We start from the raw sequence: 15,356 nt of genomic DNA, 5'->3' as shown, positions 1-15,356 counted from the left end.
CCGAACATGGTAGATGCTGAGTAAGAAGTCTATTGAAGGCCGGAAATTGTCCCGGGTTGTCATTGGTCGGGTGATCGACGAGGTCAGCAGTGTTGATCGGGAGGATGAACAACCGTATTCTGACTCCAGGTCACCTTTCCCAGAAGTTTGGTGCTAGAAATGAGCCAGAAGAGGTGTAACGGAAGTGAGCAGTAATTCGTCTTGCCGCTGGGGCTGGGTTCATCGGGGAGGTTCACCGGGGAGGTTGTTTTCTCGCACCATTGTTGACTACTGAAGAATCGAACAGGTCAAATTTGCCCAGAAATCCAGATCGGGGCTACACCCAGGTACTCATGCTATTGAGCACCCAATATAGCGACAAATAATACTGAAAACACCAGCTCTTTTAGAGGTAGCAAATGACGTCAGATGATGGATTGCCATTTGAGCGCTTGTCGCATTTTCACCGCCTGTAGAATGGTTGGTTGCGGCGTAAGACCTGTGATTAACTCGCGTCAGCAAGCATAAACCTAATCCGTCTAATCACGCACGCACCTGGCGCGATCAGACCGAGATCGAAGGGAGTACGAACGTACGTAGCTCACCCCAAGATCATATAAACCATCTTCCCCCCCTAGAGCCGATTCTCCGGGAATGTGGCCTTGATTGCTCAAGTCCATCCAGTCGATGCTTTGCCAATCGGAAAAGTTTGGCTCCGACACTTGGTATTGTAGCGGTCCAATGTTCGAGGTATCGGGAAAGGGCTCGAGCCTAGTGCGGTGAACATCAAGGATAAGTAAAAGATTTGATTGGGATGAATTTGCGGTCCTCTAACCTGAGATTAACAATTCTATCCCACAGACTATGAACGGCTTCACCGAGCTTGAAGCTGACCCAGCCACAGAGGTGTAATCGACCGAGCAGGGTTTCTGCCGAGAATATTCCGAACTCTTCGCAGGCCAAAGAGACCTGATAGACGAACCACGAGCATTCTGGAGATCCTTCCGCGGAAATAGCGCCAATAGCAAGGATCCATAGGAGGAGATCTGGACACGGGGTCCACTCATAACGGCTTGTAGCACTCAACGCTTTCTCAAGTCGTTTACTTGCGACGATGTGAAGCAGGTGAATGTCAGATCGACGTTGAAGTGCTTCAGTAGTTCGAACAGTAAATATAAGCAAAGCGACGCAGAGGCCATCTTCTAGAGGGCATAATTGGTTTTCGTTGTCGTGTAGCCATTTGAGGAGCAAACACTCTAGACCGCATGAAAAGTTCTGGATGTCGAGAGGGTCGAGTGGGCTGTCTGGATCGCCGAACCAGACGTTGAGATCTGCGATCAAGACGAGTGCTGATTCGACCAACTCGGTTAAGGACTCCCTCACTTGGGCTTTTCGGCAATAGTCGAGAAGGTGGTTTGAAATGTTCGGTCGATATCCTGGAGGATGGTGAGGGAAATAAGCTGTGCTTATATAGTCGGCTGTAGAGAGATATGGGGCCTCGAATGAAGCTATGGCGTGCGCCGTTGAATGCCTGATGCTCAGTAAGCAAATGCCGACCCGATTAGGCGGTCCCGTGAAGAGATCTGGTCACACACCAAAGTATAAAAGCTTGTAGTATGCGGTTTGAGTTAATTGCCTTCAGTCCACCCCGCAGTTGTACCATCCTGCGCAGTCCATTTAGATGAATCTCACGCTGATTCGGTTGATCTTCATCCGCGCCCTCCTGCTGGAAGAAGGGTAAAAGAAGACTCTCCTCTACGCACAACAAGTTGAACACAGCGCCAATATTAGCATCAGATATCCCCAGCTCTGGATCCGGATTCGATATTGCCGAATTAATTGCAGCTATCGCTTGCGCCTTATGGTAGAGAATGGTTTCGATTGACCCTCTACCAACAATGTACGAGTGCAGGGCTGCGGTGCACAGCAAGCTATGCATAAATCCTGGGTTGCTCATAGCTGTACCGAACCAATCCGATCTCATCAAATCAGACTTGTGACGAATATCAACTGCGATCGTGCCGGGTGCCATTTTGGATACGACTAGGAACCGAAGTCAGTGTCTGCCTGAAGAGCCGACGCAGAGCCGAAAGAAGGTTTACGCGACACGACAGGACGATGCTATTCGCTTCGGGACAGTCCCTGTTTTCACGTAAAGTGGTTCGCTCGTATCCTACCCATCGAGAAGACCGCAAGGACTTTCCGTGCCAAGGATCCGGCAACCAACTAACAGGATTCGCTCTGGGTTTCTAGGTATTTTTTGGGGTGGGGGGGTGTGCAGGGTCTATTTACTCACAGTGATCTAAAAGCTCCGATACACTCTCGTCCATCTCTATCGGGAAGCTTCCGAATGGATCAAAGAGATTGTTGTCCAAATCTTCTGGGGGTACGGGAGGCTGAAGCAACAAGCATCTGGGACAGAGAGTTTGACCGGGCCGACATAGCAAGATTTGGCAGTCTGAGCAGACTTGTTGCTTGACTATAGAAAAGGTACTTAGGCCGGTAAGCGGGGGATATTCGACTCCATATTGGATTCGAGGTGGGCTGGGCGTTGACGAGTTCGGAGTATGGACGAGCTCTGGTGTACCCACAGTCGCAGGGCTCGCAGTCTCAGGACTCTTCCTATGTTTCGCGGCATGTTTGCTTGTGGACCATGGGCGCTCTCTCCTAGCCTTTTGCATTACAAAAGAGCGAGCATTTCGGCGACCTTGGCGAGAGCTCTTTGCTGTTTTGGAGGCGTCGACAAAAAGAAAGTCTTGATGAACGGGTACAGCTTGGGGAGCACTCCTCTGTTTTCCCTTCCCGGTAACATCCCTCTGGCTCTCCATCATTCTTCCCCACGTGGGCCCAGCGGAATGGCGTATAGCCGTCCTGTTTCAGAGATTGTGTATGATGGTAGAGCTCAGAAGGACATAATCGGGAAGAAATTGCGAAGAACAGCTAGGCAAATATTTCCTATTTCATACGCTATTCCCACCATTTTGTTTCAGAGGGTCCTGTGCTCGTCCGGAAGGTGGTAGGCTGATGCTGTGACAATGTTAAAGTGCGCCTGGGAGATGGACAGGAGGGGTTTGAGAATCCAGCTATCAAAGACCCGATTCAGCCTAGGCTGCAGGAGCGCTCGGGGAAAGCTGGGGTGTCTGCCGATATTAGCCTCGCTTCTGACGCTATGCATGGCTAAGTATACCAATGGATGGCTGCTCCTGTGAGTTGCTGATTCTAGAAACCGGGGAAGTGTTCCAGAAGAAAAAGGGCAAAAACGGCGGCGGGAACGAGGGTAGGTGGAGCCAGTATATGTAGGGAACCGGCCGCTATGTAGATCCTAGGACAAGCAAAAATAGCACCGTCCCTGCGCAACGGCCAATGTACATATAGAACTGATGTCTGTCCGTCCCTGGTGCATGGTTGCGCATTGCCCAATGCTGACTGATGAGCTCATTCTGAAGGCCGGGCTTGCGCGAGGCTGACGGAAACGTCGTTTGAGCTGAGACTTGTTGATATACTGAGAACAGCCCGGGGCCACCGAGTCGGAACGCATGAAGAGCTCAGATCGGCATGCCGAAGCCACTGAAACATGCAAAGCAAGCAAACGTGCAGGACACGGATAAAAGTATAAGAAGAACAGCTCGTATGTCTCATCGTTTGCAAAGGGGAAAGGGGCTTTCTCACGAGATAGATCTCTAAGCTTGCCACACTGCGCGCCCATTCCGCACCGTTGCGGAGCACTGTTGCAGAGTACTGGTCTCGTGTCGTTGAATTAGCGTTGCTAAAGATATGGCGGCGTTAGGTTGCTCACATTAACCAAGACCGGGGGGGGCGGGCGGACCAGCCCGGTGCTCCCGGAGAAGCTTGGCGCTCCGCTCCGTGTTTGGAATTTTGGGAGAAAGGACACAGTGCCGACATCGCCGCCATAACCGCCATATCGACGTTTGGGGAATGACACTGGGATGGAGCAGACTGGCAGACGATGAAGATGCTCCTCGGCGATATCGTGAATGAACCTCGCTCGTGCCTTCCACTCTGGGATATCTGGCAACAACAACCATGTCAGGGAGTGAAGGTCCCTTCGCAGGTCAGCATCAAATCCATACCTGGATAGCTATAGCTACCAACGACGGATGCATTTGCTAATTCGAGACCCGTTGCTAGGCCCACCGTGGACCGACATCCCAATCCACCTGCTCCACGCCGAGCTCCGCAGACGCGATGACGAGCGGCCATTGTGCGGGACCAAAGGCAAGAGTGGCTCCTACAATACTCCCCTCCACGTCTTCGCTTTGGTCTTGATACTCGTGCTTAGTACTCTTGGTACGAGCGTTGCTACCTCATGTTCGGATATCAAACTCATAGTAACCAGCATGCTCCTTCCCCATCCTCGTCAAACGCGTCCCGAAGTTCCCCGTGCCCCATCAGTTCCTCTTCCTCTCGCGGCACTTTGGTACCGGCGTGCTCATCGCGACAGCATTTGTGCACCTGCTGCCTACTGCCTTTGAAAATCTCACAGACCCATGTCTGCCGTACTTCTGGACCAAGGGCTATGCACCCATGCCCGGCTTGATCGCTATGACCTCTGTCTTTGTCGTGGTAGGGATAGAGATGTTCTTTGCCTCTAAGGGCGCCGGTCATTCTCATACAATAGACTATGAGGCACTGGGGTTAGACCATGGCGACGCCCATTCTCGGCCAGCACATAGGCGGAGCAACAGCAATTCGCGGTTTCGATCGGCATCAGTCCGGGCCAACGGGCTGGCACCAGACATCATGTTGCACGATATTGCCGGGTCATCCGAACATTTGATGTCTGGCCGATCGCCATCGGTTCCCGCGAGCTCGCCTCGGCCCTTCCCGCGGAAGAATCGTGAAGGGCGCGGCTCTTTGGAGAATGACTGCAATTTCGACTTCGACCCCGACCTCGATGAATTGGGCTCACCAGGTGCCGGTGACTCTGAAGACGAATCCCGTCTGCTCTCTCACCCAGCCGCCCGAAAAGACCCTCACCGTGCTTCATCGCCTGGTTCTGACCCGGCTCCTGAAATGACAGAAGCGCAACATAAGAAACAATTACTGCAGTGTCTTTTGCTTGAGGCTGGCATTCTCTTCCACAGCGTCTTCATTGGCATGGCTCTATCCGTGGCGACTGGAACATCCTTCATTGTTCTGCTAGTCGCCATATCATTCCACCAGACTTTTGAAGGCTTCGCGCTAGGCTCTCGAATTAGCGCCATTCGCTTCCCAGCGCATTCACCGAAACCATGGCTTATGGCGCTGGCATACGGGACTACGACACCAATCGGGCAGGCTATCGGACTCGGAATCCACACGCTGTACGATCCTGCTAGTCAGACGGGGTTGCTGACAGTCGGTGTCACGAACGCTATCAGTAGCGGACTGCTTTTATTCGCAGGGCTGGTGGAGCTGCTAGCCGAAGACTTTCTAAGCGACGAAAGTTATGTCATCCTGAAGGGCAGGAAACGTATAGAGGCATACGGGAGTGTTATCACAGGAGCAGCGTTAATGGCAATTGTTGGGGCTTGGGCATAAAGGGGACTATCATGAATGCCTTCGAATTTCTCAGGAACAACATTGTACAGATATGGTGTTCATAGTTTTAGACGAAAATGACAAACTCAATCCAAATTCCTGGTGCTCGTTTACGCTTGAAACCATTATTTCCATCCGGCTACTGGCATGGGCTCCACCACAATCTTTGGCAAAACATGTGGACCACAACACCACTTTCTTGCATGCATAACATCCGTCCGAAGCAGCCTCTCAATAACTCCCTCAAGCATGCATGCATGTACGCACGCAACGCTTTTACACACTTGCGTTTCTATCTCCACTTTCACAACGCGCTTCCCTGTCGCCACCCAGCCCGCCTTCGCGAACTTCGCCCCATTCTCAAACCCCTCCCTACTATCACATACCACTACAATACGTCCCGTCGAACGCATCAGTATATAGTATTCCCGCCCAGAGACCCGCTCTAAACTTTCTGGGCCTCCCACAAGGAGTTGACAACATTATCACTGCCTACTTTCGAGACTCCAAAGTCGACCTCCTGAACTTAGCCCTTGCGCACCACAAACTCAACGCTGAAAGCTAAGGATATCTCTTCAAAAAGTGCAATTTACTGTCTAGCTACGACCAGAACGTCAAGAGCAATTAAGAATGCACAGTTGGTCAAGACTATGACGACTATTCCCAACATGGAGAAGTGAGTTCAAGGAATAGTACTAGAGTGCTTCCAGGAGAAAGACTCCGTTGCTGACGAAGAACTAATCGAGATTATCTCTCCCTCACGGTCGAACTCTACATCACAATAACCATCCACTTCAGCCTACCCAGAGACTACCTCGTCGAAACTATCACTGCCGACCTTAAGTCCTACCTTAGCCCCCTCATCACCTTCCTCGGTTCCCTTACGCTCCCGAAGGATGTCATCCTACAAACCCGCACAGGCAGCCTCGGCACCCCCATCCACTATATCAAGGCGATGTCCGAAACCCTCCTGAACCTCGGGGACCTCGATTCCTTCATCCCGTAACTCGATCCTCGCTTCAATCCCGCACTTAGCTGTGCCGAAGATATGTCCGGCTACACGATTTTCAACCTAGGCTGAGCCACGAAGGCGAGGACGAGGAATGCAGCTGGAGTGTCATCAGCCTGGATCTCACAGGCATGGCAATCAATGCGAATGAACTGCGAGAAGTTACGCTGTATGCTTCGAACGTTCAGGACCTAGGCGTCCTATTGAATTGAGTGCATTCTTCACGGACCGTAACACTGCTTGTGTACAGCAGCAGATAGCATTGGTGGCTAGGGAGAGTCTCGGTGACGTATAGGATTCACTAGAGCCATTAGAGGTTCAAGAGATCAGTCCCTGATTTAACTTCTCTCAACTCAATTTCAGCGCGTTTAAGAAACTGAAGGTTGTGTATGTCGTGTCTGCATTCCTGGTCGAGAAAGTCGAGGCGGATGGCAAAAATTGGGTGGATGATACGGAGAGGAGAGCGACGGCAGGTCAGCTTCCTACAGCACTGGAGGATCTAGCTGTCAGGGTTATTATGCCTATAGGTGATGCGATTTTCATGTTGTTGGCGGGGCCCGAGAGAGCAGATTGTATAGAAAAATTGGTTTACCCCTAGCTCGAGCACCCACTTAGACACCGAAAAGAAGAATTTGCCTTAGTCGTGGATTTTAGAGGTTCTGGCGTTTAAGCAATCCGACAGCCTCCCCAACCTACGTAAACTCGTGCTCGAGGAAGAGTTGACGAGGACGGGCAAAGGGCGCTACGTGCTAGTGGAAGTAGTTGGGATGCTGGAGGGACTGAAGACGGTGTTTGTGAGAGAGAAAGTGTTTGTGTGGAGTTGCAGATTATCTTGAGGAGCAACAAGACCATGTATACGAAGGAGGAGATGAGGAGTATGGAGGAAATATATGAAGCAAAAGAGATCACTATGCAATAGATGGGCAGTACAGAGCTTTTACTTCAGCTTTTCTTCCTGCGGTAAGGCTGCATTACTATGCTTCTGGATGTCTTGAAAGAGAACCTGCGGTTCTCTCTTATTCTTACTAAAAGTTAACGAAAAGTGTTAAATCCTCTGTGCTAACTCAATATATGGTTAACTATATTTGCACAGATGCGATAGAAGTTATGCTGCTTTCTGCATTACCCCTGCCTTCCTTTTTTCCTGTAGTACGAAGCAGAATTCATATTGGAAGAGCGGGAGATGACTTCCAGGAGCACGAAAGTGGGATTGCAGATACAGCTTGAGCTTGAGCTTTCAGTTCACTAGGCTGGAAAGCACTAGTTGATACAAGAGTGGCTCAGTGGGCTTTATATTGATCGTTTTGGTGGTTCTTCACAAATATGCGGATCATCTGTTGCTCCTGAGAATCATATACCATGAAGAGTACGTTCAATGGAGGGTGGCACCTAGGCAGCTATCAGTCACATACTACGTAAAAATAGGCTGGGTGCTAATCCTGCCTCCCCTCAGGAAAACAGGTGTGGGAGCCAAGAACATCGCCACCGCTACCCACCTCCCCCTTGTCATTATCAAACAGTATCCTCTCGCTTAACCAATTACCGCATCGCCATTTTCGAATCTGCCCCTGAGCTCCTTCCCTATATTGACACCCGAACCATATTTCTGTCTACCCGAATTGAATATCGACTCAAGTTTTCCATCTTTTCAAGTTCGAATCGGAACCCTAGATCAACTTCAAAGAAGACCATTATTCGTCCTCTAATATCACAGGAAGAACACTGTCAATAAATTTCCTATAACCAAGGCTGTGACTGCTGTAGCACATAAATAGACCGTTGTCGGCGGTATCTTCACTAATTGGTCCTGGTCGAGTACCAAGTAGACACGGTATTTCCTAACCTTGCAAACAGGCGTATTCCATTCCTCGAGTCCCGCGTTTTCTACGCGGATTGAAGTGTACGAGTGTATGAAAGCCCAGCCTGCGTGTCCTCTCGCTTTGAAAGGCCCGCAAAGGCATAGGCAGTTCAAGAATGTGAATCTAGAGATTCTTGTAGAGTCTTAGCACGCAAGGGGTCGCGAAATTCTCTCAATCTCGAGCAATGCATTCTCCTCCTCATTCGTGTCTTCGTATTGTCGGCCCGAGGGCTCATCGGTGGGCTGTCTAATTCACTCAGAACTTATCGTCCCGTACTATTGTATACTCACATAATACCTCATACCCTCCATCACAATACATCACTTCTTTCATAATTCATGCCCCGCAGGGCTACAGATATATATAGTAGCGTAAGACGCCAAGCCTTGAGCTGATGTGGACCGCCCGTCGATGAGCCCTGAGCTTACACTGCATGACTGCCTTGGGAGAATGCTAAAGGCGCAAAATTTTGAGCCCCCTACTACAGGTAACCTGAGGGCTACGTCGCTTCCACCATGGGAGCCACACCAGAAGAATGCGTTGCCTTGAATGGGCTAAAGTTATCACAACTAGTGATACGATACTGAGCCTCTTCATGTTGGAGGCTTGTGATCCGGCCTCCCATTCCCACCAACTTTAAATTAACGCCGATGGCCGAAATCAAGGTCGGTTTTCTTCACTGAAAAGTCGTTACTCGCAAGCTCTGTTTCCTTCTCTCGTTACGGTTTCACATGACCCCTAGTGTGAACTCTCGAGGCACTTCAATTGCGAAATTCACACAATACTCTCCGGTTTTCGATATATAATGCTTTATATGCCACTATCCACATACTGATACAAGCCCTAGAACTCTAACTTTCTGAATCCAGCAAACGACAATTACACTTAAGGGACTCGATCTCTACCAACAACTTCGTCGCCAAAGAGTTACAACGTCCAATTACGTTCGAGACGGGCACTGCCGAATATAGTACATTTGAGTAAAGACGCCCCCACCCCCTTTTTTTTTCTTTTTGAAGAACGCCGGACTCCTCTTCCATACATACACTGCCAATTGTCATGCTCTGGGGCGGGGTGGTGTGATTTCGGGGTCAAATACATTTAGACTACCACCCCGGCACTAATTTGAAGAATATCAAGCGTCTAAGAACAGGCCGGAAAACCCCCCAAAGAAACTAAGACGGTTTCTAGGGATACTCCTCTTCATAGGTAAAATTTTCGAAGCATGTTTTAGTAAACTCTACCGGGCGATTACCATTATTTCCTTTACTAGATTTCCAGTGCATGTCTTCAATTTCATAGATATTTCATCCCGATAACCCCGATGTGAGTCATGGATTAGTCTACGGTTGTTCCTAAGGCATTGAAGTCATAAGACTAGAGAATTGCCTCTCTATCCTCTGCATGCGAAGAAGGCTCGCAGTTTCCAAAATTTTCTGTTTCTACTCGTGTCTACTGTGCTTAGCAGGGGTCTACCTAAGACTCATCGATGGTGCAATTGATGTTGACCAAACAACTTCCTACAAATTTCTACTGGCCATGTAAGCCCATATATTTTCCTACGTGTAATGGCCATCTCGTAAATCCCTTTTTTATTTACACTCCATGGAAGCAATCGTCAAGGAAGAGCACTCCAAAACATAACTCAGACTACTGTATACAAATTCTTTTCAAACAACCATTTCTATGCCCTGTTTCTAAGGTATTAGATGTAGGTCATTACCCCATTAGAAAGAGTACCCGAACATCCTCCAAAGATATTCGATACATCTAACTCCATGGCGCAGCCAGCAAACCAGGAACACCCACCGTCACTACCCTTATCACGAAGCCCGAAAAGTCCCGCTCTAGGTAATTTCCTTTTAATGGGCTAACCTAGAAGAGCCATTGCGAGTCCACGTTGGAGTCTCATATATTAACATCTCGCCTAGTCATAATGCTTGAGGGTAGAGCAGTGATGCGAAATTGAAGACTTGTTCATATATTGCCATAGGAGCGCCCATCGCCTTGAGTCAACTAACGGGTTTCGGCGCTCTCCCTTGTCAAAAGAGTATGCAGATAAAGTGGCCATACCCCTTGCTCCGGGATTGATCGCGACGAGCTATAGATGAGCCTTATTTTTTCAACCGTGGAAGTATCAGGAAGATTGATCATACTCCCAAGCAGTAGAGGCACTGTAACCGGAGTTCCCCAACTTCAAGAGACTCACTTCAGTCGCTAAAGTCAAACCCCTGGGTACATGTTTTTGAGTCATATGACTGTGAAGCGCGAAATTTTAGTGGCATCTCAGTCTGGCAGCTCGAAGAGCCAGAGCAGCTCAGGCTCAGTCCAAGTTCTCCATTGTTATACCAAATGCGTTCCGCACTATATAGCTGCTATAGCCTTACTCTTTCAATCCCAAAGACCCGCCGGTATATCCCTCCATTGGAAACACTTTGTTCTGCCCTTTTGACAATGTGGAACCAAATTTGGAACCTAAAACAAGGAATATGTGTTGACCGCGATGCTTTTACACATTCGATCCTAACATTTGGTCGAGAAGCATATATGGTCCCATGATGTTTTCATAACATCCTCATTAAAACCTTGAAGCCCCCAGCAATGTGAAGAAAGAAAACTAATTCAAGCACACACAAGCCCTTGTTAAGTAGTACCCTCACGAGTATGCATGTATCCAAGGAGTCTATTCATTACCCATGTCATCTCCCCGCATTCCATCCACATCGCACGTGCTCCTCTTCCCCTCTCGCCATCTCCCAACGCACTTACATCATTCCCACTATTCCCGATTCGGTTACCTACGTGACCAGATTCCGCCATTTCAGGTCATGATCACTTCAAAAGAAGCAAACATTACATCAAAAAGAAGGGTTAGGAAGAAGATATATAAGATGCCATCATTTCGCCACCATTGCGTACAGAAGGAATGCCAGACATGACGTGCCCCACCCGCTGCTAAGATGCTGAGAATACCAACCGGGACCAATATACGAAACGACGAAATCTCTTAAAGACACAGGAAATGTCCACGGAGAAAGGTGCTCCTTCACCTCACCCAGACCTCGGCGTATCGTCTCTCGCACTATCCTTCACGGAACCGGGCTGCTGCATCGAGGAACCAGCGACCGCCGAACTACCATAAGGTTCATAGCTATCATTCGTGAAGCCATGGAAACTGCCTCCAGACGGAAACCGTCTCAGCTCGGCACCCTCCAACATCTCCGTATCCTCATGCGCTTGTCTCGACGAACCCTGAATTTGCTGCGGGGGGCCCATCCTACTCCTCGGCTGGGCCGCAGGTGGAACTCCAGCCCGACTAACCTCATCCAGCAATCTTGGTTTCTCGGCGAGATTATTTAACATGGCTCTCGACGCATCTAACATCTGCACCGCGTAGTCCAGAAACTCGGCGCGTTTGCTACTGACACTGAGTGTCCATCTATACTCCCGCAGCCTAGTTTTGTAAAAGTCGGCTTCTTCTTGCGAAGGGGCGGTTGCCCAGAGCAGCGAACCAAACGTCCCTATGAGGGTGAAATTAATTTTGGATGCGAAATACCAAAAACCTTGGAGATGTTCTGGTTTCAGGCGATTGACGAAATCCATAGCGCGGATAAGACGCGTTTTGGCGGCAGTACGGAGGTTGTAGACAACCTCTGAAGTGGCTGTGGTGCCGTCGAGGGACTGCACGAAACGACGATGAAGAGTGATTTCGGTCGCAAAGTATGCAAGATGCAAGTAGCCTACAAGTGTGAGTACAAGACAGGTGACTGAAGATTACTGGCATACCAAGTGAGGAGAACTTGCCGTTGGTCGGAGCTTCCATGCTCACCGACTTAGGCAAGTATTGAAACCAATCTCTCAGCTTGAGCTGAACGAATCTCGCTCGTTCAAGTACCAAAGCTGTCGAATTCTTTCCAGCACTGGCAAAGTCTTGAATAGCTACCTGGGTATAGAAGGTATCCATTATCTCGGCCATAATCTTCGTCAACCCGATCATCTGGGCAAACAGAATCTGGCCTCTCTCGATTTCCTTCTTATCTTCTTCACTGTCCTCTGGCGTTGATTCATATTCATCACCTTCTTCCTTGAAGTCATCATCATTGATAACCTTGACCGCCCAATTCGCATTGAAAACATGCGACGGCCGGCCATGAATGAGCGAACTCCACTTGTCCTGCATGTACAGGGCCCAGGCAATTCGCTTCCTTAACCCGCGTTCCCAGAGAGGAACCGACCACGACGAGCAATCGAGATGTAATCCTAGCTCTTGACCGATGGCTACAAGCTGAGTTGTTAAGCTCCATGAGTCCGCTTCAGGTCGTTGCAACAGCAACAACCCTGCTTGGACTGTAGAGAGTTTTGGCCTCTCCATTGCGAGAGATAATGATTTCATCGCAATTGCCTCCAGTCTTGCTGCATCGGGCTTTGGGTAGTTGGCCAGATTTGAGTCAAACGACCACCAATTAAGTGCAAGGACATACATGCCAGCCATTAATGACGGTGAAAAAGATCGGTCGCCATGCCGATATCGTTGAACGAAGAGGTGCTTCTGGATGATAGGGAAGCTAGGATGTACGATGCGAAAGTAAATTTCAAGTAAAGCAGGGCCATGCGGATGGACAATCTGCTCAACGAGATTCAGAGTGTCGACCTCATCGGCATAATCTTGGGTGGTCTCGTCAGGCAACATGATGAAACATTCATGGTCATTTACTCGACGAAGAGTGCCAAGGTCGAAAGTAGACTCGTTTCGGGTATCAAAATTGGAAAGACCAATGAGCACAGAGTCAAAAGGAGAACTTAGACCAATGTATCTGCTATGCTGACGTCTCTGCAGGCCTAGGGTTTCTCCTAGATGGGGAAGACGGGAATTGGCCAATGACGACTGAGTCGGTGGTGGGCTTGGCGCGGTCGCGGTGATCGTGGGCGTCGGCAACGCTAGTGGAGGCGGCTCTGCGTCGACAGATCTGCTAGCACGAATTAGCCATTACCACTCGACCACATGGTACCGCCGAGCGATCATCCTGAGTCCGTTGGGAGAGGTCTGACCATAAGAAGCCCGCCGGGAAATTGAAAAGGGAAATGACACATCGTGACGCCTGCCGAAAACGTCCGGACACATGACAGGACGACGAAAGAGGCATAGTGAGACGAAAGAACGACATGTTATCCAAGCGAGGGCCCTGCGGTAAGGCTACTGACGCAAGTGGAAGTAGTTTAAACATACCTCTTCTTTTGGTTGTTGGGCGAATCCTTCTTTCCGTCGTCGACGACCTTGCGCTTTCTGGGTAGCGGGCTTTGCACAAAGGTGCACTCCTGCTTGTGGAACTCGCACAAGACACACAGGACGGCGCCCTCGTGGATTACACAACGGCTTTTTCTTCTCCGGCAGGCGTCGCAGGGCCTCTCTCTCCGTGTGCGGATGTTGGCGACGGGGCCGACAGTGGTTGATACAGGCTTCGCAGTGACGACGTTCTCTTTCCCCGGCGAGGGCCGCTGCTGCTGCTTGCGGGGGCGGGCGGCGGCGATAGGGACGGGAGTCGAGCGTGGCATGGCAGGCTGGAGAGCCACGACGGTCGTCATATCGATTGTCTTGGGGGCCCGTATGGTTCGTTCGAGATAAGGACGCCAGGCGTCAGAGGCAAGACGCAAGCTAGTTGCGCCAGCACACTGGCACTATCTGCCCGGATATCTGGCGGGTAAGCGGTTGCTAGTGTCCGGGGAAGGCACTGGCAACGATGCACCAGTCACACGACTCCGCGGATTGAGAAGAGCCAGATCGGGATAACGACCGGGCTTATCGCGTGGGAGCTGCGTATATCGCCCACTGGAAATAACGTACAGGATGCAAAAGCAAAAGACAATGAGGTAATGTGGGAGCACAACGAGGTCTCAGAGGGCTCGGGATTAAGGGCCTAAATTGCCTGTTATGGCAGCGAGGAGGATGAGGTGGTGGATGCTGCGTGCCGTCATTGAAGGTTGCGGAGGGAGTTGTCGAGCGGGCTGGGCGGCGGGGAAGGAGCGGGCGGAGCCTGGGCCAGAAGGGAAGTGACGACCTAGGAGTCGGTGAAGACACAGGGCAGGCACATAATCGTGGGCGGAAGGGGCGAGTGTAGCGCGTGAATTGCGAGGGTGACGATGTGAGCGTTTGGAGTCTTTTGAGGGTTGCATTTAGTCGAGTTCGCGGAACATGTGCCTGGTGGCTTGGGATGGAAACCCTTACGTGATGAATTGAACGACAGGGGCCCAAATGCGGTTAGTTGCCATGTACAAAACACCCGACACAGGAGCCTCCCGGCAGACCTGCGATAAGGTCGCAAAGGGTCCAATGAGGCCCGCGCAAACCCCCACTAGCCATCTGAGTGCAACCGCTGCCGTAAAATTATTAGGCCATGCTGTCAGGGCCAGAGATAACTGAAGGATCAGCACCGGTAGATGCTCTCCACTCTTCCACCGCCAGCCAAGCAGTGAATTGCTGTTAGGTACTGGTATTGGGAGTGCGTCTAGATCATGCACGTCACCGTTTGGAAGACACCCCTCAGCAAAGGAACTCGCACCGAGCTTGCGCGAATGCGTGAACCTTCACAACCTCGAATTTCCTGACAGCCTCGTATTGCGGGTGGCCCACTGACACGTGTCCCATCGCCAGATCTAGCACGCTGTCGTTCTGTAACTCCGCTCTACCCTCACTTCTCACCGCCTAGATTCCTCCGAGGCCGAATCTTGCTCCACTTCAAGGCTCCACCCGATATCCTCCGCCAATCTAGATCATCCAATTCGAATTTTGACATCGCCAAACCAGGACATCACCGAGCACTGAAGGCCTGACTTGACTCTCAGCACAGCACCTTGCCAACAATAGTTAATTATCAGAATCTGAAAAGACACCAACGCCAAACAATTCTACACTGCCCAATGCACAAGAAGGTATGCCACTCAGGCTACCCTTGTACCTAGAAGTGACAGCC

The 15,356-nt window shown here is 50.3% G+C and overlaps 5 protein-coding genes across 5 annotated transcripts; 3 read left to right on the top strand and 2 right to left on the bottom strand.

Annotated features, from left to right (window-relative positions):
- Positions 1-90: 90 nt before the first annotated feature.
- BDR25DRAFT_57438 (uncharacterized protein) lies at positions 91-3,032 on the bottom strand. The gene is made up of 5 exons (XM_033698764.1): positions 2,276-3,032; positions 1,575-2,022; positions 815-1,510; positions 576-750; positions 91-478 (listed from the first exon to the last, which is right to left on the bottom strand). Exons 1-5 carry the CDS (start codon positions 2,808-2,810, stop codon positions 443-445), a joined length of 1,890 nt encoding a protein of 629 aa, XP_033544924.1. The 5' UTR covers positions 2,811-3,032; the 3' UTR covers positions 91-442.
- Positions 3,033-3,882: 850 nt separating this feature from the next.
- BDR25DRAFT_305107 (Zinc/iron permease) lies at positions 3,883-5,609 on the top strand. The gene is made up of 3 exons (XM_033690348.1): positions 3,883-4,051; positions 4,129-4,287; positions 4,337-5,609. Exons 1-3 carry the CDS (start codon positions 4,024-4,026, stop codon positions 5,518-5,520), a joined length of 1,371 nt encoding a protein of 456 aa, XP_033544923.1. The 5' UTR covers positions 3,883-4,023; the 3' UTR covers positions 5,521-5,609.
- Positions 5,610-6,188: 579 nt separating this feature from the next.
- Positions 6,189-7,448, top strand: BDR25DRAFT_316225 (uncharacterized protein; the record flags this gene model as incomplete). The annotated part of the gene is made up of 5 exons (XM_033691587.1): positions 6,189-6,196; positions 6,319-6,522; positions 6,597-6,698; positions 6,893-7,002; positions 7,243-7,448. The coding sequence occupies 5 exons, from the start codon at positions 6,189-6,191 to the stop codon at positions 7,446-7,448; spliced, it is 630 nt and encodes a 209-aa protein (XP_033544922.1).
- Positions 7,449-7,600: 152 nt separating this feature from the next.
- On the top strand, positions 7,601-10,886 carry BDR25DRAFT_357836 (uncharacterized protein; the record flags this gene model as incomplete). The annotated part of the gene is made up of 25 exons (XM_033695857.1): positions 7,601-7,633; positions 7,680-7,769; positions 7,794-7,839; positions 7,878-7,932; positions 7,983-8,048; positions 8,103-8,226; positions 8,305-8,351; positions 8,403-8,505; positions 8,536-8,625; positions 8,648-8,754; positions 8,805-8,891; positions 8,920-8,985; positions 9,054-9,093; positions 9,131-9,179; positions 9,279-9,478; positions 9,561-9,674; positions 9,731-9,756; positions 9,804-9,929; positions 10,012-10,081; positions 10,146-10,227; positions 10,271-10,293; positions 10,339-10,438; positions 10,490-10,553; positions 10,590-10,744; positions 10,792-10,886. 25 exons carry the CDS (start codon positions 7,601-7,603, stop codon positions 10,884-10,886), a joined length of 2,058 nt encoding a protein of 685 aa, XP_033544921.1.
- A 497-nt stretch (positions 10,887-11,383) lies between these two features.
- Positions 11,384-14,078, bottom strand: BDR25DRAFT_57404 (uncharacterized protein). The gene is made up of 3 exons (XM_033698763.1): positions 13,616-14,078; positions 12,175-13,355; positions 11,384-12,128 (listed from the first exon to the last, which is right to left on the bottom strand). The coding sequence occupies exons 1-3, from the start codon at positions 13,969-13,971 to the stop codon at positions 11,440-11,442; spliced, it is 2,226 nt and encodes a 741-aa protein (XP_033544920.1). The 5' UTR covers positions 13,972-14,078; the 3' UTR covers positions 11,384-11,439.
- Positions 14,079-15,356: the final 1,278 nt, after the last annotated feature.

The sequence above is a fragment of the Lindgomyces ingoldianus genome, assembly GCF_010093535.1.
Source record: "Lindgomyces ingoldianus strain ATCC 200398 unplaced genomic scaffold BDR25scaffold_26, whole genome shotgun sequence".
NCBI lineage: Eukaryota > Fungi > Ascomycota > Dothideomycetes > Pleosporales > Lindgomycetaceae > Lindgomyces > Lindgomyces ingoldianus.
This window is presented reverse-complemented; position numbering and strand designations above follow the sequence as displayed.

Bases quoted from the DNA above. Each gene is read 5' to 3' on its own strand.
- BDR25DRAFT_305107 (XM_033690348.1), top strand. From the start codon at position 4,024: ATGTCAGGGAGTGAAGGTCCCTTCGCAG. The intron at 4,052-4,128 runs GTCAGCATCAAA...ACCCGTTGCTAG, and splicing joins GAGTGAAGGTCCCTTCGCAG to GCCCACCGTGGACCGACATC. The intron at 4,288-4,336 runs GTACGAGCGTTG...CATAGTAACCAG, and splicing joins ACTCGTGCTTAGTACTCTTG to CATGCTCCTTCCCCATCCTC.
- BDR25DRAFT_57404 (XM_033698763.1), bottom strand. From the start codon at position 13,971: ATGACGACCGTCGTGGCTCTCCAGCCTGCCATGCCACGCTCGACTCCC. The intron at 13,356-13,615 runs GTATGTTTAAAC...TCGTGCTAGCAG, and splicing joins CCCAACAACCAAAAGAAGAG to ATCTGTCGACGCAGAGCCGC. The intron at 12,129-12,174 runs GTATGCCAGTAA...TCACACTTGTAG, and splicing joins CGGCAAGTTCTCCTCACTTG to GCTACTTGCATCTTGCATAC.
- BDR25DRAFT_57438 (XM_033698764.1), bottom strand. From the start codon at position 2,810: ATGATGGAGAGCCAGAGGGATGTTACCGGGAAGGGAAAACAGAGGAGT. The intron at 1,511-1,574 runs GTGTGTGACCAG...ACTGAGCATCAG, and splicing joins CTACAAGCTTTTATACTTTG to GCATTCAACGGCGCACGCCA. The intron at 479-575 runs GTACGTTCGTAC...AGTTAATCACAG, and splicing joins ATGATCTTGGGGTGAGCTAC to GTCTTACGCCGCAACCAACC.